Below are 27538 nucleotides of genomic sequence, written 5' to 3'. Positions count from 1 at the left end.
TATAGCATTCATAATTTAATAGGCTTACACTGTATTCTTCAGTAAAAAAGAAAATTTGTTTTGCCACACTCATAAATATTGAACTATGAATTATATATTGTCTTGTATTGACATGATTTTTTTAAAGACACCTTCCTATACAATTTGTGACGTTTTGTAAAAATAATACATATATATTACTTTAAAAACATTAAACCAGGTCATTCCTTGTCTTAATGTACGTTTTATGGTAAATTATGATAAAAAGTGAGAAACAATGCACTCTAAGTAACTCACGTCGAATGACCTCTCGTAGACGGTCTTTAGGTCTAGCCTAGCTAGGCTTAGTTTTGTAGGCCTAGCTGGTAAACATCGGTAACGTACGAACACCGTACGCTAGCTATATACCTAGCCTGACGTTGTATAGTTGCTGCATTAATTGTATTTCTATTTTTTCCAGACTCTGTTGATAAAAATTAGGGAAAACCCGGTATTTTCGCTGAAAAGTTAGGAGTCTTCCATTTGTTTTGGCCTCACAATCGATCGAAAAGTGGGTGAATTACAGAAGAAAAACAAAAATATCAATCCGCGCGCAATGCATTTTGGGATTTATAGCGGACCGCTATAATTATTAGAATCTACTTATTTTTCACATTTTTAACCATTTAAAGACGAAAAAAGTTATCGCAATATGACCATATAGTTTTATTTTTACATTAAATATAGTTTGTGATCTTAAATTAGATCTAAAAAACGTAGGGAAGGTGTTTTTAATATAATAAATTATATTAAGAATAATCAGTATTTGTTTGAGTGTTTTTAAGTTCTGTAAATAAGAATTATAATTTAAAATACAACATTTTCAGCCAGTGCAAATAACAGTATTATATAGTGCACTGAATGTTTGAAACATGTACAGTAGTCACTACTTGAAAAAAATATAATGATTTCACCAAAATAAACGGTTGACATACAACTACTTTTTAGTCAAACATAGTCAGTAAACTATTGTGTGGCATTAGAATGGCATATTGAAATAAAAAATGAAAATATATAAATTTAAACAGTAGATGTTGATGATATTTATATGTGTTGTATGCCACTCCATCTTTATATAGTTTACTGTATATAGCGATGCAGCATGGAAGGGAGGGGCTTTTCGCACTTAACCTAACCCAAAAATGTTTACACATGTTGTTTGAAGGCGTTAGTTTGTGTTGCGTTAATTGCGTTTGTAGTTAGTGGGTGTCCTCTTGTTTTGTTTCATATCAGATATTTTGAACAAATCTTTGTTTTGTGTTCCATTCTTAATATTATTTTGTTATATTGTAAGTCTATTATTCAGGTTTCAAATTTGCCAATTAATATTTCAATATTATCTAATACCATCATTTAATCTGTGCATTATCAAGAATGAATATTAATATATTGGCTTGATCCTTAATTTATTAGGATAGCCATTTTCAATCAATGTTAGATAATGCATAATTTGAAGTAGCAGAGGGCAGCAAGCACAGATAACGTATCATCTACATTATTATAGAGGGTAGCAGATATTAATTTTTCTTCATATTGTTACACAGTTTGCCTGATGCTCACTGTATACAGTACTATCCACAGTGGCACAAGCTACTAACTGTATTTGATACTACCATTCCATCTATTTAAAATATGCATTTACACAAATATAGAACACTGTTATTTTATAACACCTAAATAAATTCATTGTCATTTGATTTAACAATAATGTGGGTCACATCGCTCAATAGTACACACTATTTAAAGATCATTAAATAATTTTTTTTTCTTTTTTTATTGTGTATGAAAAAAGAATCTTCTCGCATACAAAAAAAATGTTTAACACCATTGCTGTGATTCTGAGGGTTAAATCCAACTGCGCCGCCTATTTTTAAAACAAATTGAACATTGAAGTTGGAATGTTTTGATTTCTTGAGAGATGCACTAATCCAAAAAAGCGTTTAAATTAGCTTCGTTCTAGATCATTTGTATGATTTTTATTAATAATTAGGAACAACTCTATAAATCATTGAATTTCGTAATGGTATAGCTGCCTCTCTAGCCTTAGCCTAGTTAGGCCTAGGATTGTTTGGTTAGAAGTCGTTCACATAATTAACACTACAGTAGGTGTGTTTATAAACTCCAAATAAATATAAAAAAAACACAAATATATATAATTGTTTTGTAAATATTTTACAAAGCGCTAAATTAATTTTACTGTTTCAATGTGAATCAAATATAGCCCTACCTTTAATATTCAATCTAATTCAAATGACAGGAATCTATTTAAAATGTTATATAAAATAAAACAAATAATGATAATAATGATTATATTTGTGGAATGGTACAAATAATGTAATTCAGTGAATGATGAAAGGTTATATCATTCACCCCATTACATTATTTGTACCTTTCCACTCTTAAACATTGATTATTTGTATATTATACTGAGAGGTTACCCATGGTTTTAAAAGTTTAAAACTTTCCCATTACTACATTTTGATCCCATGTGTGGAAGGATGCATGCAATAGAAAAAAAGCTGTATAGCAAACACTAATCTCTCTATTAATAGATTATATCTCCACTAAAATAAAACTATTAACAAATAACATAATATACAGTAATAGATACACTATACACACACTATGTTTTAAAACTCTAGTGTTTTGTTCAAGTGTATTCTGTACTATTATCACGTCAACTCACTTTAAGCCCTATCATTGTTTTTATTAATACCAAAAGCAAAAACTTGCGGTATTGTTTACATATTGTAGGGAGTTCTCTGTAGTATGTCAATATTATAGCCTTGGTTATGCAAAGTAGTGTATTAGCTTTTGACGTCATCCTGTGCAATCTGGAATACAGTGTGTGCTTTAGATTTCAAGTCCTCCAACCATGTGGCTTTATAGCTATACTATACTGCCTACCTTCAACAAACACACATTGCACACTTGATGGCTGTAATTGCATAGTAAAAAGTAGTAATCACTAAGCCATCCCTTGGAGAATTATAGTTAGTAAGTTTGCTAAATAGACATATTACTCATTATCGGTTATGGAGATAAGTGGAGTATAGATGCACATTGGATCCAATCCGGCCTACTTGTTTCTTGGATTTATACCATTGTTTATCTCGTTGCCGGAACTTAAAATCTTTTTGATATGAAATCGAGAGATAGGATGCCAGTTTTGAAGCGATCAAATGCTATACAGACCCCCTTAGCTAGTCTACGACTTAGGAGTAGGAGTAGCAGTAGCGGTGAAGGGCGAAGGTATTTACATTTTTATGTTCACTTTACAAGTACTGGTAAAGATTTTGCTGTAGATTCAATGATATTCATAGTACAACAATGTTTATGAGACTGGTGAATTCTCATTGTTTAATAGCCTAGAGCCCATAACAATGTAGTTTGCATATTCCCAGCGAATACCAAAATTTATTCAACCAAAAATGGTGGAATCAAATTTAGTAAGTTTTAAAATAATTAAATGATGAAAAAAAAATCACATTTTTTGTATGTCAACCAGAAAACATCAATGTTTTCTGTCACTCTGGCCCCATGCAAATTGGGTGTGGGATGCATGCTCGTTTTTTTAAATTATAATTGTAAAGTATTTTGTCAATCCACTTAAAACTCTTAATTTTGACAAACCAGATTGAACGATGTTTGAAGTCATCAATACAATTAAACCTGAAAAGTTTGAATTATTGTCTTAATAAAATAAACATAAAACATTTAAGAAGGTGATTCATAGATCATTTACCTTTTATTATGATTTTGCTCGTCTTTGGAATGATCTTCCATGGGCTATTTTTAATTTTTTTTTTTTCTTTAAATGTCTTTTCATTTTACGAACTACTTTGGTCCTCTTGTTGTAGGATACTGATAATGTCACTCTAGCTCCTTTGAATTCTGTTCCAGCGATCTCTTATATGGGAGCTTAAAAGTGCTGGACAACAGGGTGCTCGTCTTAATTTTTGGGGTTACTTTTAGGGTATTTATTTCTATGTATAAGAGCTTAGAAGCATTAGTATTCTAAGGCAGTGCTATTTTAGCCAAATAACTGCTGCAACCTCCTTTTTTTATGTTGTTTTATTTTAATTCCTTTCATAGTAGTTTTTATTTGGTCTACATATTTGGTACAGTATGACACTATTTTCAGAAAACAGAAAATATAGTATTGACAACTATTTGGGAATATAACTCGCGTAATAGACTGATCACATAAATGCCTTGAGTTTTTTTTGTTTAATTTAGTATATACAAAGATGAATGTATTACTTGATATGGAAGTAAAGTCATCAGTTTATATTACACGAAAATGCATTTTAGTTATGAGATATGATAATTTACTTGACATTTAAAAGAGTACTAACTATACTGTATGTCCACATGGGATTATCTATGGTGGAAGGGGAGGGAGTGAGTTAATATGAATAAAATATTCTTGCATTTATTAAAGATTTGAACATCAAGTTCATCTCATGCGTAAATTTTAAAAGGGCGACATATTTGTCTCATACAGCAATGATAAAATACAAAAATTATATACATTAAATTAATTGAATATTGAAAACAACTTTATAAAGACCTGTTTACACTAGGATGACATTTAATTGAACTTTTAAAAATACTATTTTAATTGAAAACAATATAAATGGTTATTGTATATTCCTCTGATTTTTCATTTCTATAGTTCATTCCTTAGGGGAAAAAAATTGTATATTTATCATTGTTCAACATTAAATGCTTGCCAATACATAATGATATGAACAAAAAGTAGAGTATTAAACAAAATGTACATGATTGAAAGATGATTAGATTTAAATGATGTATCAATGATATCCAGAAAAAAAAACAGAAACTGTGTAGCATAAACTGTATTTATTATGTGAATATTATAACTCTGACCTGTGTTGTCACTATATCATTATACAGTTAACGGATGTGAAGGCTTCATTTATGGTCGACTTTATAGACAAATGATATCAAATATCTGTAATATGATTGAATATGTTACTATTTATTATCTATCTAATATATTTCTTTTCCTATAAAATGATGGATATTAGAATCATAACAAGGCAATTCAGTTGCATGGGACATTCCGTTGTTGTTGTTGTTGTTGTTGACATGTAAAAATAAGGATGTTTATGGAAGACCCAATAGACTAGTGAATGATAATTGGTAAAGACTAAACATTGATGACGTCAAATAGCTTGTTAAATAGACTAATCCAGACTATATAAGTCAGGTATCATTTAAAACAAGAACTTCACAAGATGCTCCTTTTGTTATTAAAAGATTAAAATAGTTTCATAACTCATGAAATTTGACTAATAATAATAATATGTCACCAAAGCAATCTGTAATTTTATGGCCATATGGATGAAATGTCTATCAGCTGTTTAAATATTTCCAATTAATCATCTTTTTGTCACTTTCCTTCAATAATTATTTATCTTCTTATAGCAGGTGAAGAAAACCATTGGCAAATGACACTGAATTTGACAAATATTACAAACAAATATAAATTGGGGTCACTGTCCAATGTGGCACAGTTTAGGAAACTGAAACTTCAAAAGATTGCTAAGAGCCCCTGTCTCTATTTGATTGATCATTTTGCAGTGCTGTAATTGTCATATTTTTTTATATAAATATTTGACTTTATAGTATATAAATAATGAATGAACAAAGTTGAAGAAAACACAAAACATTCATTGGTTTCAGCACACTTACTTTTTTTTTCTCTTTTGTGTGGGCAACCCACTTTTATTGCAATGATAAACAATCATCACACTTACTATGCATGATGTAAACTGAACTAAAGGCCCTTTTTTGTGTACATCATACTGGGCCAGGTATTTATACAAAATATTGATAATATACTAACAAATACAGTCTAAAATTGATAGATGCGTCATGTATGTGACGAAATAGTTAATATAATGTATGCTTTTAATTTGTTGGTTTATAGAGTTCTTTAAATTTGTATATTGAACAATGATGGTATGGTTGAGGACTAAAATGTGTTGTGGCATTATTGTTTATACTAAACAAATCCCTAACTCAAAAATAAACTCCAAAATTGAAAAAAAAAATATCCAAAACTATGATTAAATTGCAAATGAAAATGAGACATTTTAACAGTAATATCATTAATATACTCTGTTCCATTGACTAATTGCAATTAGATGCTGTTAGATCATTATGGCTTCATTATGAAATGATCAATCAATTTGTTAATTACGTACCCAGTTGCAATATTAGTTTTGATACTAGTATGGTGAAAATTACTTAGTTAGTTAATAACACTATCAAATGACAATTTAATATGCATCTCTGTAGGATGGCAAATTCATCAGATGTTTACACTAGCTGTGTGTTCCAAAAAAAATGTCACTATTGATAATTCAAGGTTTAGATTCTATAAACAATAGATGAATTGCGATTGTTGAAGGCTAGTGTTCAAATCAATAAAGGCCAAGTCCATATTCAAAAAGGGGAGCTGGGTTCACCTTTTATATTATTGGGAGGATTGTCAGTACTTTTTTATGGAAAAAAGAACTTCAATGTAATGATTCTGGCTGTTGGCTTGATAGTTTCATTTAAAAAAAGGGCTGAGGGATAGGAGGCCTATATGGGTGTAGAAAAGACTAACTGAGGACCCAGATCTAGGAAAGTCAACCTAAAACACATGTGATTTCTTTGTATTAATGCATTTAAAACCAAGAATCAAGCGAAAGCTGCTTTATTTTAAAATATTTTATGCTTTTTCACTTTGATAAAATTTGAATGACAATAAAGTTGCACACATCAATGCCATAATACTTTATAGCACATGTATATTCATAAATACAATAAACCTAATGTACCACCAAAACCGTCAATGTTTGTTTTATGGATTTCTAGAATATAAACCTGACTTTTTAGGTTCATATTTATTGTCATTGAACAAAATATAACAATATTAACAATTATGATTTCTTGATTTCACAGCGTATACACAAATTTACTTTTTATATCTACAGTACTACTAGTAAACCTTTTAACGAACCAAATTGAGTAATTCTACATAAAGTTGAATTTACAGAAATTGGCAGATCAAGCTTCAAATATAAATGCTAGGCTTATAAAAAATGTTGAAATTTTCAACTAGCAATGACAAATCTACTAGTAACTTTATACTTTTTTAAGACAAATTTAGAGCCCTACACAAATTTTAATAGGTTTATATCATACATTATTACATTATAATATCTTGTCTTATCATGCATCATGCCTGGATACAGTAATCCTTAATTACATTATAGTTTCTACCAGTTAATGTGTAATTTTCATTATTTGGTCAAGTTTAGTCTTTATTGAAGCACTCCAGACTTAATTGTACCAGAGTACATAACACAACACAACACTTAAAATTATACTTTAGTAGCATACTGCATTGCAATCTCATCCAGTCAATTCTAATCAATCCTCAGAAAAATTATAACAGATTATTTTCAAACTTCTTAATTCTTTTAAAGTACATTGTAAACCTAACTTTAGCCATAGCCGAAACAACATTATCAGTTAATTTTTTAACCAATCAGATAATTAATTAAAAATAAAGTGCACATGATCACCAGGTACCCAATCACAACAAACACATTTATCCTTCAAGTCAAAACTAAAAATGTATCATATTTTATCCGATAATGATCTGATATGAATGAGGTAATTATCGATGAATTTTTCTCGAGTGGAATCGGTTTCCACAGGCATTTTTTATCAGTTAATTTTCGGTTTATTTCGGTTAATTATTGGTTAATTTTTGGCTGCAGAAACACAGGCTATAAATGAGGCAGGTTTAACTGTACCGAAAGATTGTTTGAAACTACTGTAAGATAGAAACAGCAAAAATGTATTCCATGAAGCTAAGGTTGCTCATCTAAATGTCATTTATATTATAGTAAAAAGTATTAAAAATCCGTACACGTTTTAAGAACCATTAAATTCTTAGGATTAAAATGTTGATGTTCAAGTTCATGTTTGCTTTTAGAATTCATTTTTTTACTGTACAAACAAACACTTGAAACAGAGCAACATTCAGTAAATAATCTTACATTTACGGCTTGTTTCTATTAAGCAGGTTCTTTGCAAACCAACAGACATGTGTCCACACAAACAACCAAAAAAAGAACATGATACAGTATCTTAAGTGATTTCCTATCTGATACTAAAGGTTTGTCCCACTTTTTTTATTAGAAATACCACGAAGCATCCCAAAAATCCCAATTAATTTCATTTTACTAATTTCAGATATATGTTTTTTGTTAATTTTTTTACAAATTTAGTATAAAAGCCAGGGAAACACGTTTTTCCCTTCATTGATGCAGTCAGACGTGTTGAATTTGAATGCAGTGAAAAAGTGCATTATTTAGATGTTATATAAAGTACCTATACCTTGATATTATGACAACTTCATTTCCAGGTTAAATCTCAGATGATTACTAATACTGTACCTATATTAGTTTGAGGAAGTGGCTGTCATCACTATGTGTTCAATTACTCTTTTGTACATATTCTAATTTAGTTGCCTTGCCGTGCGCTTCTTGTCTACCCTTGACCAGTGAAATTCAAAGGAAAAGGAAGGAATAGATAGATTATTGTGTATGTTTTTTAAATCAATGCTTACCATTCTCTGTCTGTATAAAAATGAAACGCTCGTCTAGACTCTCTCTACCGGCTTCCAGTCGGATAAATTGCCAGCTTAATCCTCATCGGAAAGTTACAGTTACAAAAAGGTTGGTGTTTTGTTAAAATTAGGATTGTTATATAAGGGAACTTAGAAACTTTTTAATGGCAGTTTATAGAATGGGTAATGCAGTTTAGTACATACAATACAGTAGGTCAAGCTATAACAAGTTATTGTGGTAGATTTCCATCTAAGGTTTAAAACCATTTCTTGACCATGTATAAACATGGATGCTTCTATAAATTATGCTTAATCTGAAAAAGGAAAACACGATGCAATCATTTTATAAACACTTAGATACCTCAGATGTTCCATGAAATATGGATTTGATATTATTGTTCAGCTATATGATATTGTTCCATATGTAGAATAAAAAAAATGAAATGGTTACATTTTTATACACTGATGGTGTAAAAATCACTATGTTGTGTCACTTTGACTTTTAGGTACTGTACGTGCACTGTCTCGCTGCATTTAAACAAACGTTGATTCTGTAATACAAAACTTACCTGGATAAACCCGCAGAACTTGCAAAAAAGAAAATCAATATATACATTGACATTTACATTTATATAATTCAAAATTGATTTTTGCTTAATTAGTATACTGATTGGTTTATTTTTTTTGGAGCAAGATTTGATTTGTAATTTGTATTTTGATAATTTGTTTTAATTCCTAAGAGAATCTGTTTAAAAAAAAATAGAGATACATCTTTGACGATCATTTACGGTACCTTTCATCAGTAATTGCTAGATGATGATGCGATAGTATTGCCTTAATAATACATGTAGTAAAATGTATCAAAATTGTGTTATTTGATACTACATTCCCATCCTACAGAAGAGTATGTGTGAAAAGTAATGATTGTTTAGAACCTAATCTTAAAAACACAACAGTTTTTTAAAAATCATGTTACCATAGGCCTTCCATCGTACAAACGATGGGTTTTGTGTGTGATAACGTTGTGTTTTAGCTGCTACAGGATTCTTGTGTGGCCTTGTTTGTCCAATTCTAAACCATTTGTGTGAACTAGAAATTGTATATCCCTAAATATATGGTAAAATTAAATGTATCCTCTAAATAATGGCATGAATTTGGATATTCAAATCAGTCTACATGTTTATAGAATTTTTATTGTCCACTGTAAAAAAACCCATCTTTCTCTTTGGCCCATGGTGCTTGCTTACGATCGCACTTGCCCCTTTTTTGGGACAAAATAACCCTTGTAAATATCCTGTTTGTGTGAATCAGAAATTATAGTCTTAATTTAATTTGTACAATATACAGTAGTATACCTTGTATCCATGTACTGTATAGACGACAACAAAAATGACTCAAACAACAAGGTGTTTAAATGTATGATTCATATTGTTATTATTAGTATTGATTGTTCCTAGAAAATTTCTTTAGTACTACGGAACTTTAATACACAATTTGTATATTTTAATTATTTAATGTACGGAAATTATAGATGTACGGAAATACATACAAAGTACAAACAAATCAAATATGATTTTTTCAAAAATTATGATAATTACTGTACCTACACAGCACAGTAAAACACAATGATTATCTCATTCATCGTGAGAAAGATGAAAGGCCCAAAACATCTGAGTAGATTAGAGGTAACAGATTCAATGCGAATCCGATTCAGTGTGAAATGAAGCTTAGTTAGGGTATCACAAGTTAGGGTAAGAGGAAAAGTATTCGCATACAATTCAGTGTGAAAGAGGCTTATGTTAATGATGAACATCATGTGGCAAGATGAAAAGAGGTAGTAAAGGCATCAGTGTGAATGAGGATTTGTTGATGTTGAAATCAAAAGAATGTGCATATAACTCAATTATTTGAGTTATGACATTCAATTAATGCAGATATATACACACTTTTGCAAATTGTCAGTGTTGTATTAACAGCTAGGATTATTTATTAGTTTGCATTACAGAACCATGAAGCAGTGACTGATGATTTGCTCGACCTAGTTTTTAGATTTTCTTCAACCACTTTCAAATTATTAAACATAAACATTTACATCAAAAAATCATAAGCATAAAAAGAAGTTGATACTACAGACACAATTTCGATTCTACATTTTGCTACTGCATTTAAAACATACTGTATATTCTGATTTATGTGATTCTACGTATAATATTTTAGTTTTTTATTTTAATATTCTAAATATTAATCTCTGTGGATAGTGGCCATTTTGCAAAGTCCCTGCCCTGCCCAAACAACTTTGCTGTTGCCTAGTTCGCTCTCTAGAAGTTTAATTAATCTATGTTGTACATACTGTAAATACACTACAGATTAAACTCAGCAGACTAGGTTTTTGAGTGCCCATATACTGTAGTACCATTATAATACATATAGTACTTTATAATCTGTTGTGTTATTCTGTATATATTTTTATTATCAACAGATTCTGGGAAAAAAATGCATACTTCACACTCGGTTATTCAACACTTTTGTTTATTTCATATTCATAATTCAGCGAATTTTATTTCACTGTATTAATAATTCAGCAATTTATAATCAGGCTCCAAATGAGTTTTTAGCTAACATCTGTGAAATCTAATGTAAAATCAATAATGTTAATGGATAGTGGTAATAACATTTTAGTGGTAATTTTATATGAAATTGAAGTTCGTTGTTTGAAATCATTCTAAAATTTTAAATGATATAATAATGAGGTCTGAACATTAAGTGATCTATAACAGCATAGTTTTGAATGTAGATTAAATTTCTCTTTCACAGGTAACAGATATTAATTTGATCATTATTCACATCAATATTAAATCTAATATTATAAAATGTACACTAATAAATCATGTGATATAGAATGTAGGCTTTGAGTAGATTTCATTTCCTCCATTTTGTTTATCAGAAGCAGGATCTATTTTGTATTCAAAAGAAAAACAAAACTTATATATATACCACTTTTTTCTTGTTTTGTTTATATTTAATATTTTAAAAAAAACTCATGTTGAAGTTAGATATATAGTTGAGGATGTATCATATTCAAGCTATTGCCTTCTCTTCCTGTGTTGTGATCACAAACAAAAATCAATTTATATTCTGAAGGAGTTCTACATTCGTCGACCTAGTTGTTGCATCAGCAAAGCCAACTTGACATCATGGTAAATCAGTTAAAAATGATTAGATAAACGTTGTTAATGAATAATAATTAATTTTAATAATACAATATTTGGCTTACCTACATATATTACAACTTTCATTGGTATACCAGTCAGACTTTCAAAGGCATTGGGTAATAAAGGATGCAACCCCCTCCAGGAAAATTTTCTCTCATAAAGCCAAACAATTTCTTTTGTCAAAATATGATTTATAAAATGTTGTTTATACCATCCTCAGCTTTTATATCACATGATCGTTTGTTTCTTTTTTTTAAACTTTTTTCTTGCCCTGTCCTGTCTGTGCGTTTGTGTACGTTATTTAATTTGTAATTTTTATTTATATTTAATTGCCCTCTTCCTTCATTTTACAATTTATATTGGATATTTGTTGTTATTTTACTGTGGAAGAAATAAATGTTAATTTGATTGATTGATTGACTTATCAAAATTATATAATAAGAAACTTTTATACTATATTATTGGTATGATATAAAATAGAGTATTTTGTTAATGCCAATTTGAGGATATGCAATAGAAACACAGAGATACCATGTAAAAATATGTTTTCATATAAACACTCCATTGATTGAGGTCAGATAGATGTCACTGACTTCTTGTTTACCCTATGTCATAAAATTGCTTATATATGTACAGTACAGTATAATGGTAATTTTTTATCTTATAAATGTGACATTTAAATTTTCTAACCAGGGTAATTTTTAAGCAAGATTTATTTTATCTGTTTTCTGTAAATATTGCTATGACAGAAATAGAAACGCTGTGATTAATAAGGTCACAGTTTGTAATGCAAAGGAACAGGTTATATTAATATGTGAATAAAAGTTTGTTATACTATGATGCAGTGGTGGCGCCAGCAGGGGGGGGGGGCGGTGGTTACTCTAGCCCCCTCGTCGGGGAGCCTAGCTACCCTAAATCTAATTAAAATGACCTCAAATGACGCTAGAAGGCGTTGCTTCTGGACCCCCACCGGGGGCCCTTGGTGGCCCCCTGGCCCCCAGCCTAGTGATGCTCGCTTCGCTCGCATAGCCCCATCGTCGGGGAATGTAGCCCCCACGTCGGGAAGATCCTGGCGCCACCGCTGCTATGATGTGTTTATTGAATAACTCTAAATATCCAGTTTTTGTATAAAACAGAGTGCACTGGTATATAATGCTGTTTGTATATTAATAATCATAAATAAAAAACATTATGGCACACATGGCATGTCATACCTAGTGTAATCTAGAATAAATCAAAACACCTGCAGGTAAAGGAATACTGTACAAAATAAAATAAAAAGAAACATAACTAGAGACAACAAGAAATTGTACAGTGTTGTAAGCCATGAAAAATAAGTGGTGCGGTGATCGCAAGAAAGGGGAACAATGGTCATACTGGTTTATATAGCCCTGTAAACTGTTTAGTTCTGACATGAAATTGGTTATAGGTTTTAACAATCTATTTGAGATGTCATTTATAGCAGTTACAGTATTTGAAAGTTGTTTCTTTAGCCATGCTGCGCTTTCGGTAAAATGTTTAGTCAACCATCATTTCTTTTTAAGCAGTACAGTACATGCAAGTATCCATTCAGTCAAAACATGCATTTGTATTTCCAGACAATTCAGTCATCCATTACAATGCCATACCAAAAATATTCCAAAATCTGTTCACTATTCTTTGTGTGTAATTCACCTAGTTTTTAGTAGTGCATTTTTTCTTTTGATAAAACCATTAAAAAGATTTTTTAATATTTCAATTTCCTTTCAGATGTTAAAACTCTTGCTCTATTAAACAAATGCTGGCGACAGTTTGTGTAAAAAGAAGGGACCCCATTATCTCATTATATTAGCTCGTGATCAACACATGATCAACTACTAAATTATTACTGTTTTTTGGGGGGAGGGGTGGGGGAGTTTAAGGGGTGTAGAGTGGAGCATCTGATCTTGTATTGTACTTTGCGACAAGATGTTAAATCTTCCGTCCGTTTATAATGCATTGATAAATAAATACCATTAATGGAAATGTGTAGTCTACATCTTCACTATTGCAGAATGAAACAAATTATTCATTATTTATTTATTATTTATTATATTCATGTAGCTGGATTTCAATCCCTACAAACTCTTCACTCTAGTTTTATACAAAGCTTACTCAAACTCATATTTGTAAAGAATTTCTTTACAGTATACTAACATACATTGTTGATATGATTTAACATCTTTTTTTCTGTTAATAATGATTAATGATCTCTTGATGTATTAGTCAACATCTGTTTGAAAATGATGCTACGTCAGTGATTTCAGAAAGTCAAATAGCATCAATTGACCTGAGCGTTATCTGTATGCTATTGCAATTCATTGTTTTTGGAATTATTTTAATGCGTTTTTGGAGACTAGGAATTTTATCATATGTTCATTCTTTTATGGATGGAAGTAATTTGCTGCCTTTTAATTGGATGACATTTTGTACATTGCTTTAGAATTAGTTTTTTGGTTCTGTAACATTGGAATGTACTATAGCAAGACAGAACCTAGTAACAGTCGACTACAATTTCTGTTATATATTATATGTACAGTATGTCATAATATAAAGCAAGTATACTGGTATTGCACTTTGTAAAACAACATCAGATCTATGCAAATTATAGCTTTATTTGTAAATATTTCACTTTCATTCTTTTGTATTGATTATTTTTGTGTGATTGACTTGAATTGAATAATCTTGTTTCATTTACTTATTGGTTGTCACAATTCAAAAGCTTCTTAGTACACTCTTTGCAATAGAACCCCTTCTTTGAAATACCCCCTTCAAGGGGACACTTTCCATGATAGAATAACTTAAATTTAGTGGAAACTTAGTTGGATTCGAATTAGTCTGTTGATAGGAAGCACAGTAGGAGATACAAGTTTTTAAATTAATTTTTTTGGATTGTTTGTCAGAAAAAGAACATATTGTAGTACCTTAAATGCAGACAAACTTAACCAGCCACTAGGTACAAATTTCGTTTCTGGTACTACTTTTATTTAGTTAATATTTCTATTAATAAAAAATTTTTCTTAAATTAAATTAGTTTTTTATGCAATTTAAATGTTCACATTCTTTTCTGTCTTAAATTTAAACTTTATTGATTTTCTGCTAAATGTAGTAGGCTACATTAAATGTTAATTACCATTTCTTTATAATAAATTGCTACAATATGTGAAGACTACTTAATCTATTTAATAGAACTGAACAACTCATTAGTAGTTTGAATTTTCAGTATATTTGGCGTCCATTGCAACATTAACTATCGTTATAATATGTCTACATTAAGATAAAATTTATTTTAAAAAAGAATTTTGTTCCTTCACAATATATGAATATATTCACGTAGAGAAGATATTTATCTTAATAAGTAAAAGAAACATTATGTCTGACAGAAGTATGACTTTCAATTGAATGTTTAAACTGAATTTTTAATTATTATATATACATTTATATTTCTCTCAGCTGAAATGTATGTCAGTATGCCAACTCTAAATTAATTCCATGTTTAAAAAGAAGACATTTGTTCAATCTACAAGATGGATTAGAAGAATTTATGGTTAAAAACTGATTAACTAAATTGCTTTACTGACCTGCAGGTATCATACAGTTTTTTTATCTACATGATTGTAATTATTTTCTTGGAAATAAATGTCTCTTCTACAAAAAATCTCATGAGACATATGTATTTATTACATAAAAAGGAAAGGAAAGAAAGATTTATCTTTTTTGGTAATTAATTTATTTTTTGATTTCGTAAACAGTCATATTCTGTTGCAGAAATAGAATTTTGTGGTAAATGAAACAAGACTTTTGCATGATATTGGTTAAGTGAAAAATTATGGAAAATGTTACTGTGAAGCAATACATTGATATATTATTTTCGAATATTAGAGTGTTCACATAAAAAAATGCATTCATTCATCATACAAAGATGTATATGTTTTTGTTTGACCCTGTAATAATTTTGTATTGTGAAGGAAATACTGAAAAATTCTGAAAAATGTTTACTGGAACAGTGACATACTAGGCATACTGTACTCCCACTAAGAGTTTGTGGTTCATGCAGAAGTGTTTCTACCAAAACAGTAGAATATTCAACTAAAACTTGCAATCAAGATTTCTATTACTGTTAATACTATAAAAGTGCTTATTTATACGTTATCATGGCGTTTGTAATGCGTAAACGTCTTTCTCTCAATGAAATTGGTCAAAATTCTTTGGAAGAATCTACAACTACAGTTGAGTCAACATTCACAATGAAAACAACTAAATCTGTTCGGTTTAGGTAAGTATTTAGTATGCTTTTTAAGCCTAAATGTGCTATTAATGTTATTTTTTTTTATTTTTTTAATTTAAAGAGAAAAACTTAAACATCCCTGCACCTCCACCATATGTCATACCAACAAATTCAGGTTTTAAAAAAAATATGGTATTTTTGTGTATATTAAGTAATTTTTAGCAAGTATAACTCTAACTAAGAAATGCAGCTTACCTCTGAGATATTATAGATAAAGCAATTTCTGTATAACATAACAAATGAATGCAATTCATACAATAAGTGCATCATATTTTATTTTTGTATTCTGCACCAGGCCATTGACATTTGGAAATTAAAATATTTACCATATATTTTCGCCAGAGGATCATTCAAAGTTTACAGTCAATTACAGATGCTTTAAAATCACTTACTACAGTCAGGTGTGACATTTAAATTTTCATATTGTACATTATCTCAATTTAACATTGCTGTTCTCTTCAATTTTCAAACATTAATCTAAAAACAAATTAAGGAAGTAACACCAAGACAGCAGTAATACTGACACAATGTAACAACTATGTTATCCTTTTGTGTAATAGTTATTGTCTGGTCAACTCTATTATAGTTCTAATACTATTTAATGCTTTTAACAAATTTATGCCCAAATGATCTCAAACTGTACAATGGTACACAAATGTTTAGTATGTGTTCAAGAGAATTAAAGAGAATATTTTTCATAGTAAAATATAATTATATTCTTTTAAAACAAATACAAAACATGCATTAATTATTTTAACACACCTGTACTAAACAAAAATTGTATTTAAGTCATTACCACAAAATCCAATCAGTCGGATGCCAACGAATAGTTCACAAAAAAGTTTGATTTTACTGTCAAAAAATGGAGAGTGAACTATGACTACCCACCATGGCAATATAAATGGCTGTACCCTGGTTTTTGAAGTCGCATATCGTCCATCATGTGTAACAAAATCAAAACAACCTTTGAAATACTGATGAATACAATTTTTTCATTATGGAATGAAATAACGAACACAACGAATTATGAATACAAATGCAAACACGAAAGTAGTAAAGGTCTGTCTACACTATCAAACTTTATGTGACAAAAAATGTGATGTGCCCATATATGGACAAGATGATGTCATATACTACCATATTTGGGCACATCACACATTTTGTCAAAACTAGTTTGACAGAGCTTTATAAATTATGGGGAAATACGAGAAGAAAAGGGAAATGTAGTTAATGTTGGTATATCACTTTGATATTTTATGTTTTTTTAAACGATTTCAATGAATTTGTTAAAACTATTGATACTCCAATCAAACAAACAATGAAGGAAACTAACAGGAAAGTAAAACGACCCGTAGGAAGACCAAGAAATAACTGGATGAATCAAATAAAGAAAGACTTACAAGGACTAGTAGATACTAACACAATAACAAACCATCTCCTGCCATAAACAGAAAAAAATGGAACAAATTGTGGAAAGCGTAATGTTGGAAGACGGAAAAGGTTAACAACAACAACAATTAATTTATTGGAAGTTCCTTATTTTGGTGATTTTGAGAGCAATAATGCATACTTTGTAATAACAACAATATAATAAATAATAACAAGTAATATAGAATTGTAAATGGATAACAATTGCCATATTGATTGCTTAATATCAGTAAGCTTTTGCACACGTCCATGCATTACTTATCAGCAAGTTTCCATACATGATTGTAATGTGATACACATATGAAGATCTTGTTGTTAATTAATATTAATTTTCTATGTTTACTTAATTGATGGATGGATTCTTTGCAGTTGTTGCTCTATGTTGGTAGTAAATACCCGAGACTGAAATATTTACAAAAGATATACTTTTGACTAAGAAAAAAACGGTAATATAGCACTGTGAAGATTTTAGTTTTACATTTATTATTTGTAGCTGTAAGAAATAATCCAAGATTTATGTTAGCATGGTTTTCATAAGTGTCTTGAACTTGTAAACTATGTAACTTTTGCATCAGAAGGTTAAAGTTATATAATTATATTTCTATAGTAACTTGTAGCTTCCACTGGAATGCTACCAATAACAGTTTGCATTGACCTTTGGCCCATCACACTTACAGTGAATTGTGTGTATTGAATACTGAAGTATAGGTTTAGGTTATTAACATAGTGTACACAATTGACACTCAGAAGCAGGATTGGTTGACCAAGTAAACATCCAACTTTTGATGAAGATTACCTGAGATAAACTGACTATTATTTATCACTAGTGCTCCGCCTACTGTCATGCAAAAAACTCTCACAATTGAGTTCTTAAACCTGTAGAATACAAGTTGTAATTGCTTTAAAGGCAAGGAGTTCAGTAATTTGTCTGCTTACTAAAATCAGGGGAAGATCCAGCATTATAGAATAGTGGGGGGGGGGGGCTAGGGGCTAAATATTTCATAAATGATAAAAACGATCCGTCAGGTTGAATACAAAGAAAAAATAGTCATATTATTTTAAAAAGCCATGGCTGTTAAATTAGAAGGGTGGGTGGATAAAGTCTGTTTAGCCACCCGTGCCTGAAAATCCTAAGGTGAATCATGCCGCATGCATCCTCTTCCCTCACACTGTCCCCCTACAAATCACATAACCCCAGGAGATATTAATAGGATTAACTTAATCCACTTAACTTTTTGGTCTTTAACATTGTTATAACATTCAGGATTAAATTATTCTTTATAAAATAAATTATGTCGCATATCTTTAAGTATTCAACCATTTGATTCTAATTATAATGTTTTGAAAAAAAAAAGCAAACTGTTTGTTTACACATGTTGACATATTTTGTTGCTCTTTAAGTTTGTTTTAAAGCAATCATGAATGCATCAATTTTGTTAATAAGCCAGAAAGATTACATCTAATAAGACAAAACAAAAATGTGACATATCTTTGCGTGTGTTGTTTTACCAAGTTGTTACGGTGGTGTGTTACTTTTATTTGGTTAATTCCTGATATCAATTCTTAAATAAGGTAGCTCAAGTTCGTTTTTTTTCCGTTCAGATAAATAGAGCAAGAGTGTTGATTGGTCAAGTTGTTTATTTTATTTTTTATTTATTTTATTTTATGTCTTTAGGCACTGTGGCCAAGGATTACCAATAGTGAATTAATCACTGTCCTATCAGATAGGTGGTAATCCCCCTGATACAGAGGCTATTGTGTGAACCAGTTCACCGGGGTAACCCCCTACTCTTTTTCGAATAATGAACTGGGTTCTTTAAAGTACACACAGGTTATAACTGTGTACACTGGACCTACGGTTTATAGTCCTTATCCGAGAAGACTTGTTCCACCACCAGAACTAGGAGCGAGTCGGCCTCGAACCCTTGCCGATGTTGTTGTTGGCTCTTTAGGTACGATAAACGGCGCCCCTGCCTTAACCGCTCGGCCATATGACTCGCTGTTGTGGTGGTATACTCTTCGGTTACCCAATAGGCCCACAGAATGTTACATTTCAGGTACCGGTAGCTCGGTTTTGGTTTCCGAACATTAAGATATAAAGCAGGGGCACCTGTTTTTTTTTATACAAACTACCAATTCCATTTAAAGAATAGCTATACGGTATATGTTGCAAACGTTATTTCAGGAATTAAAACGATCAATGTTCGCATAAGTAGCAATAATTAAATGGAGGTTTATTACGACACTGGTCTACTAATACTGTAATTTCGGATTTTGTGGCCACGACATCAACTTGTCTAGACTTTCTCTAAATTAATTATTTAGGCATGCCTTTATGATTTATAACTACCGTACTATTGATTTGACAATCAGTTCTTCAGAAATATAATTAAGCATAAAAAAGAAGTTGATAATTTTTCATTTTTAAGGAATATCAAGTTGGTTTGGTTTATATATTTTCGGAATAAAGTTTACTCGAATCAAATTTCATTGTTTTCAAATATTAATACTACAAATTAACTTTGCTGTAAAATCATCTGTCAGTGTCAAAAAATACTGCCACTAATTGAACTCTATTATTGTTTTAAAAAAAACTATTGGTGGCAGTATTTAGTAAAAAGGTTTCTGAGAAGGAAGTTAACATGCTTACTGCCCTCTACAGGTTAAACACTTTGATTGTAAATTCTGTTCTTAAAAACTTTCTGCTCCAAACATAATGTATTTAATTTTATGTAATGTATGGCTACCTCAACGTAAGGACATAAACTGTTTAATAGATTGAAATGATTTGACTTAATTTATGTTTTCTGTTCCAGTGTTTCTGACATCTATTCATCTATAGTGTGCACTCTCCTTGTTTGGAAATGAATGGGTGGTGATTATTGTACAGCAGAAGATACTTTGTTGGGATTGTCCATAACATTTTTTAAACAAACATTTTATATTTTTTACCAGCACCTACAGTATGAACATAAGAATATAGTTTTCAATATGTAGTAGCAAATGAACTTATTTATCGATCACAGTTTTGCCCATGTGATGGTTAGCTAATATCTATACTGCTACTACTACTAATGTTTGAATTAAATGTTGCATTTTCATCATTATGTTTATAACCAAATTTCATTAAACTAATTGTGAATTATTCTGTTATAGCGCCGAATAAACCATTTATATTTCAAAATTGATGTTAAAATATAATTTTTATTATCGACTGCATTTATGCTAAATTTGTGCTCCTAAATAACCGTTTAAATCAACGAGGGGGTCATTGACGGAAATCATTAGCTTTACCCAAAATGCAATGGGCTCTGGCGGTCAAATCATACGTTACTGCCAGTGTAGTTGACTCAAGGTCATCAGCTGTCAATCAAATAACCCTTATTTGCTTTGCAGTTTGTTACACAGCGCTAACTGTTTAAATGGCGTTCTAACACCTAATCGATCGGGTGTTTTTAACCGTTATTTTCAGGCTGCCATTTAACTGGTTACTGAATATTTGTCCTGTGTGTGTTATTACATAGTTTAAATTACGCAAATAATCTATTTTTAGATTATTTTATTGACATCAATAACACTACTACTATTCTCTATTGTTTGACAATCTAACTTTTATCGTTTATTACCAAACAAATTACTACCAGGTTTTCGCAACTTATTAAAACATGAGATTGATTTTAATTGCCAAAGAAGATACTGTTACGATAACTGCTATTTAATGACGACCTTAGATTCATTGAGTTTGAATTATACAAATTGTGTATTCGTTGTTGAACTGTTGGCCAACTTCCTGTTACATGCCTTGCCCAACTAAGCATAACAATTCTGATCTTGTGAACTACCTATTTGTGTGTATATAGACCTCCAAAGAGGTCTTTGTATTTGTATTCTTAGTCCTGCACTTCTGTAAGGAAGACATTGTGTATATTTTGCAGAAACTAACAGTCTGTACTTTTTACATCTAGCTGTATAGTTCAAATGCAACTTTGATTGTCTGGAATTGTGATTTTAGCATTTCTCTTCAGGTTTGATTCACACATTGGAAATAGTAGTATATTCGTCTATGTTTTGTCACTTGTTTATTGTAATGTTTTACGGCTTTATTTTGTTAGTTCTATTCAACCTGGTTTAACTGAACTGGGTGTTTTACTGTCGTAGTGTTTAAACAGGTTAAAAATAAGAATAAGATTAGGCTAGCTATGTAAAGGAAGTTATTGAGGTAACTATATTAGGACATTAAACAATAAAGAGATTCCTAAAGATCAAACTCAGGATGATCATACATAGTATATGATACTCAGTTAAATGTGAAACTTAGTTTTATTTTAGTGGTGTTTTAAAATTGTAGCTGAAAAAAACAGTCGCCAGTTGTGACAAGGGTATGTTCACACTCAGATACAGGCTGGTGTAGCATTTTGCGTGTGGATCGACAATCAAACCTGCGATCCTCTTCTTAGTCTGTTCTAGCGCCACAGAGCTGACTTTTTATTTGTAACTTTGATTGGCAATTAAAGAATAAAAATTTAGCAAACTGGTAACAGGATGCTCTTCAATCTGAAACATTTGTTCATGGTGAAATCAAGCTCTGGCAATATATATATATGTCAAAAATTCTGCTGCTATTAAAAATGTCTGAAAGATCACATGAATACATTGCTGTGTTTAACCCTAGTCTTTAACATAACCGTTCATGTGAGCACATATGCATTTTGATCTAATAGTCTTTTCTGATGCCCAAATATGGAATTGAGGAAATATTAAACTCTCCTTTCATTTTTTGGTATATACAGTAAGAAGCCAATTCTGGCTTTTTTTAAATTTGGTATTAATAAGTTTTGAGATATTTTAGGATGATATTACTTATTTTTATATAGAAAATTGTCTTAATTTATTAGATTTATTTCAAGACACTGCAGTGTGTCTACATTTGAAAACACTAAACACCTCTTTCCTAAATTTTATTAAGGCGACTTAATTTTCACCTAAAATTCCTGACCGAAGAGCACATGATAGATGTTTAGATTTCTCCATACTTGGCTGGTTTTGAAATTAAATATAAAAGGTTTTTTTTTATACTACTACTAGTAACCTGTTTAATATTATTAAGCCTAAATTCTCTGTACATAACAGATTTACTCACATGACATGATCGCTGACATCTCAAGTATTCAGTTCATTACTTAATGAATGGCTAGGGTAATGATTTGTCAGTAATTATAGAATATGAGTTGTGTCCTAGTGCTAGTATGTATGGCAGGTATCTATAGCCATAATGATAGATTAGTATCTATAGCAATTTGATAGATTGGTACAGCCATCACATAATTATATTCACTTGCCTATATAACCCAGATTACTATATACAGTACACTATATGTTCCGATTTACAGCACTAGGTTTTCGGTAATCCATGTGGCTTAAAAGTCTAGCTGTTCAGAATCAGATATTACACTTATGTTACTTAGCTTGGAAAATCTCTTTTGAATTAAATGTTTTATTCAATAATACCAGTTGCATGAGAAGTTGTAATTTTTGGTACTACTAAACACCACATGCTATGCACGCCCCTAGATTAGGTCTGTAGAATGGAATATTTAGAGGGTGAGGTTCAGTTATAGGATCGGAAGGAGTTAGTTTGGGGTATTATTTTATATATATATAAAATATATTTTATGATAGTGTTTAAATCTTGTTTACATATTCTTAGCATTTTCTTTATTACTGCAATGTTAGTTTTATAAACATTTTCAGTTTAAGAATTTAATTAATTGAAAATAATATTAAATTATTCATCAAATTAAAATTAGATAAAATAAATTTCTTGATTTATTTGAAAAGATGAGTTTGAATAATGAATGAGTATATAATTTATATTAAACATAATTTATTTATAATTCAATTTATTATAATTGCCATGCTTAAAAATGTTATTTATATTATTTCCATTTTTATTATTATTATTTCTATACAGTAAATTAATATTTAAAGTATTTTTGTATCTTAATTACAGAACATTACGTAGAGAATCGATAATGAGATTAGAATAAACATCAAAAATGATATTAAACAACAAATAATAATAATACTGGTATTAGAAACGAGTTTATTTCTTATTGGCTAGCTGTCTGTTTGTTGTGATGTACTTAGATAGAATCATTGAAGCGCGACTTCATTAGATTCTTCTCTTCTTCAGTCTGTGTTGAAAGGTTTCTACGGCTTTGTATCAAAACATAAAGCCTGTTTATTGGCGCCGATTTGCCTGTTAATGTATCAAGGATTTCCCGTTAACAAGTTGTACAGGTTTTTTTCTATCATTGCTGGCTGTTTAGCTGATAGTAGAACTATGTCGTGTATCGTGCTAGCATTTCAATTAGATTGGTCAATGGTTTTAGTTTGATGCTGTGTATATTATATTATTTATAATGATAGATATGAAGAAGCGCTTTGTCAGGTTACGGACCTATCCAGAGGTATTAAAACGGTAAGCTACAGAATCCTACATATTTTCTTACAGCTATAATATTAACAGTAATTTGTTTTCATGTTGATATTTTGTTATTACAATTTTAGTGAAAATATAAGACAACATGGAGAATGATAAGTATAGTATAAAGTTTGATATGTCAATTTAAAACTGGGATCTTAATTTACAAATATTGCATCTAACCATATTATTGTTTTAGATAGGTATTTAAATGATACTCCTGGCTTGTTAGAATAAATAGGTACCTAGATGTTAAACTATATCATATAGTACTCATTTATACATTTGGGTTGTGAGAATAAATAGGTACCTAGATGGTAAACTATATCATATAGTACTCATTTATACATTTGGGTTGTGAGAATAAATAGGTACCTAGATGGTAAACTATATCATATAGTACTCATTTATACATTTGGGTTGTGAGAATAAATAGGTACCTAGATGTTAAACTATATCATATAGTACTCATTTATACATTTGGGTTGTGAGAATAAATAGGTACCTAGATGTTAAACTATATCATATAGTACTCATTTATACATTTGGGTTGTGAGAATAAATAGGTACCTAGATGTTAAACTATATTATATAGTACTCATTTATACATTTGGGTTAGTGAGAATAAATAGGTACCTAGATGTAAAGCTGCAAAGTAATTGTTTCTTATCATCTAGTACCCATTTGTACTCCTTGATTGTGAAAAGCTACCTAAGTACATTCATGGAGTAAACTTACTCCATGGTACATTCATGGAGTAAAGAATAAGAGGAGATTTAAGCATGACCATCACTTGCCTACAGTATTTATACTCATTTAGATTGTGAAAACCATCTAATAACTATGTATGGGCTATTTCTGGCTTGTGAAAATAAATAGGTACTGTACCTATAGTATGTTCAGTTGCAAGTAATTTAGTATCTTATTATCTTGTACATATTCATGCTCATGGGTTGTAAAACAACAAAACATAAACACTTTGATGTACAGCATGCGTAATACAAGGAGTTGACCAATCACAAGTGAGAGTTCCGATGACACATCTTGTTATGATTGGTCAAATTACTTATGGTGGCCTTATGTCCTTGATTTGGGTCCATTTGGAAACCAATCTTTACAATATGTACCTATTTGTATATGTATGTTATTATGTGTAACACTGTAAATAAATTAAGCTTAAATAGTAAATAGTAGTTGACTTCTCGTCCCCTTTTACAGTATACTCATTCTGCGTAACATTACACTAAAAACCACATTTAAAAAACGTTTAAAGTGATATTTATTGTATGCACATTAAATCCAGAACGTCATGTACACATCATAGAGGCTCAATACTCCATCAAACAATACTTATTGCGAGTTTCAGTAATACTCTATTATACTATGACGCTTATGCCTTCATGACTACAAGGCCAATAGATCATGAGAAACGTCTTCTGTACTCGTATTATGAAGCACTTAACTCGTACATATTACTCTAACGGCATTAATCCATTATCAACTGAATTCATTTAGCATATGTATTAGGATATTACTATATTGATAAATGTTTATATTTTATTTTATTCAGTGAACATTCGCTTAGAAAGTATTAAAAGATTTGTGATGGCAAGGCACATTTTACACTAATGGAATACTAATGCATTAGTTATTTTAATCTGCCTTAATTGCATTAATTCAGTATTTATACTCTATCCATTTTAGTAATCATAAATTAATCATCATCTACGTCTGAATAGAATACTGGATTTCAAATTGCAGGCTAAATTCTAAATGGTCATGTATAGCCCTAGTCTTTGTAGGCAAAATTACTGGGATACAGGTGGATCTATGAAAATCTGGAATGAGACATTTTTACAGGATTTTTACAGTGGGGATGGTGTGTAATTCTTTTGTGTGTGCATAATCAAGTACTATAGATTAAGTTTAAACACCCCATTACTTGATTTGCCTTCATGTGTTACTCTATGGTGGAGCACGTTAAATTCCCAATGTGACTGTGACAAATAAATATATACGCTAAAGAGTAAATTGGCTAGAGGGCAGACTCTAACCCTAACCCATTTTATAGCAATTTATTATATTAGATTATTTTATATACTAAATGATATTTTTGAACAGATTTACGAGTAGCCATATTTATGGTTCTCGTTTTGTTTCAACGCTTCAGGGTCAGCCCTCTAGCAAATCCTATAAACTCTTTGATATACACTGTGAAACTGTATTTTCACATGTTTGAGTAACTCTGTACTATACACACTCTATCCAAGTTATATCCACGTGCTTATGCGGTCAATTAATAACCATAATGTACTGAAAATGTGTCTATGATATAACTTGGGAACACAGGTTTACCGATGGTTTAGAATGTAACAAATTAACAAGACATCTGGATATCAGATCCTTGTGTTTGAACGCAGAATAAAACTAAACTGAAATGTTACAATTAAAATCTTATTACTCTGTATTAAAAAACATGTAAACATAGCTTATGTTTTAAAACTTTAGTTAATCAATCTGATGATCACAAACAGAATCCGTATATAAGCCAAGAATCCATATTAAAATGTTTTCATTTCAGTTTTTTTTTGACAATGGAAACCGGATTAAGTGTGCTCCACAGTATATACTCTCATGCATCAATGTATTAAATGTTTAATGATTTCAAAGAATCGATATAACATTGCTTCTCTATTGATTACATATTATTTTACAACTTAATTTTACATTAATTGACATACATTGCATCCTGAAAATTTTAATTTCAAAACATCTTGTTGCATTGAAACCACAACAAGATTGTTTGGAGATTTATGTAAATTGCTTTCATATTTCAGAATCTTTTCGTGTTGCAAAATACATCATACACCATACTTTTATGTACCCACAATTCATAAATGAATGTGTTAATAACACTCCTAATAGCAGATATAACCTTGCAGTTGCACTCGCCCTAATCTTTGGTTTTTCACAAATTCTGGTTTACAAAATGCAAATTTAATATAGTGAAAGAAAATGTATGTTTTTGTAATCACCACTAACATGCTGGTAAAAAACTTAAAAGATAAATATATACAAAATAAAATTATGAATACGTGATTTTGAATAATTAGGGATATAACGAATAAAACCAGCAGGAATCAAGTAATATCCCTCTAATTTAGGCTAAACAGGAAGTTGACTCCCTGGGCTAAATAAAGACAAGACTTTTTGGACTTCGTTAAATCTATTATTAATGCAAGTCGAGTTTAATCACCCCCTAAATTTTAGCCAAATGTTGTTCTTGGTCATATTATCTGAATATATTGATTACAAAACATCCCTTATACTAATTTTTAGTATAAAGATACTTTTAATAAGCTTGTACAATTGTTTTACTTGGTGCAATATTTTTTGTATTTGGGTGTTTTTAGGGGCAACTGACGCTTTGA

The 27538-nt window shown here is 30.3% G+C and overlaps 1 protein-coding gene across 4 annotated transcripts in view; it reads left to right on the top strand.

Moving 5' to 3' along the window:
• Positions 1-27538, top strand: part of LOC140052365 (3',5'-cyclic-AMP phosphodiesterase 4C-like) — a 99751-nt gene that overhangs the window by 51340 nt on the left and 20873 nt on the right. Inside the window, exon 1 of one of the 4 annotated variants that reach the window (XM_072097906.1) lies at positions 2790-3270. The exons of 2 other annotated variants lie outside the window; for them this stretch is intronic. In XM_072097906.1, coding sequence (XP_071954007.1) covers positions 3161-3270 — 110 coding nt within the window. In that variant the 5' untranslated portion in view covers positions 2790-3160. Of the gene's footprint in view, positions 1-2789; positions 3271-23736; positions 24105-27538 lie in introns of those variants that run through there. One more of the 4 variants, XM_072097908.1, reaches the window with a different exon arrangement.

Source organism: Antedon mediterranea, chromosome 6, assembly GCF_964355755.1.
Source record: "Antedon mediterranea chromosome 6, ecAntMedi1.1, whole genome shotgun sequence".
Taxonomy (NCBI): Eukaryota; Metazoa; Echinodermata; class Crinoidea; order Comatulida; family Antedonidae; genus Antedon; species Antedon mediterranea.
Note: the sequence above shows the minus strand (reverse complement) of the source record. Positions and strands in the feature narration are given on the sequence as shown.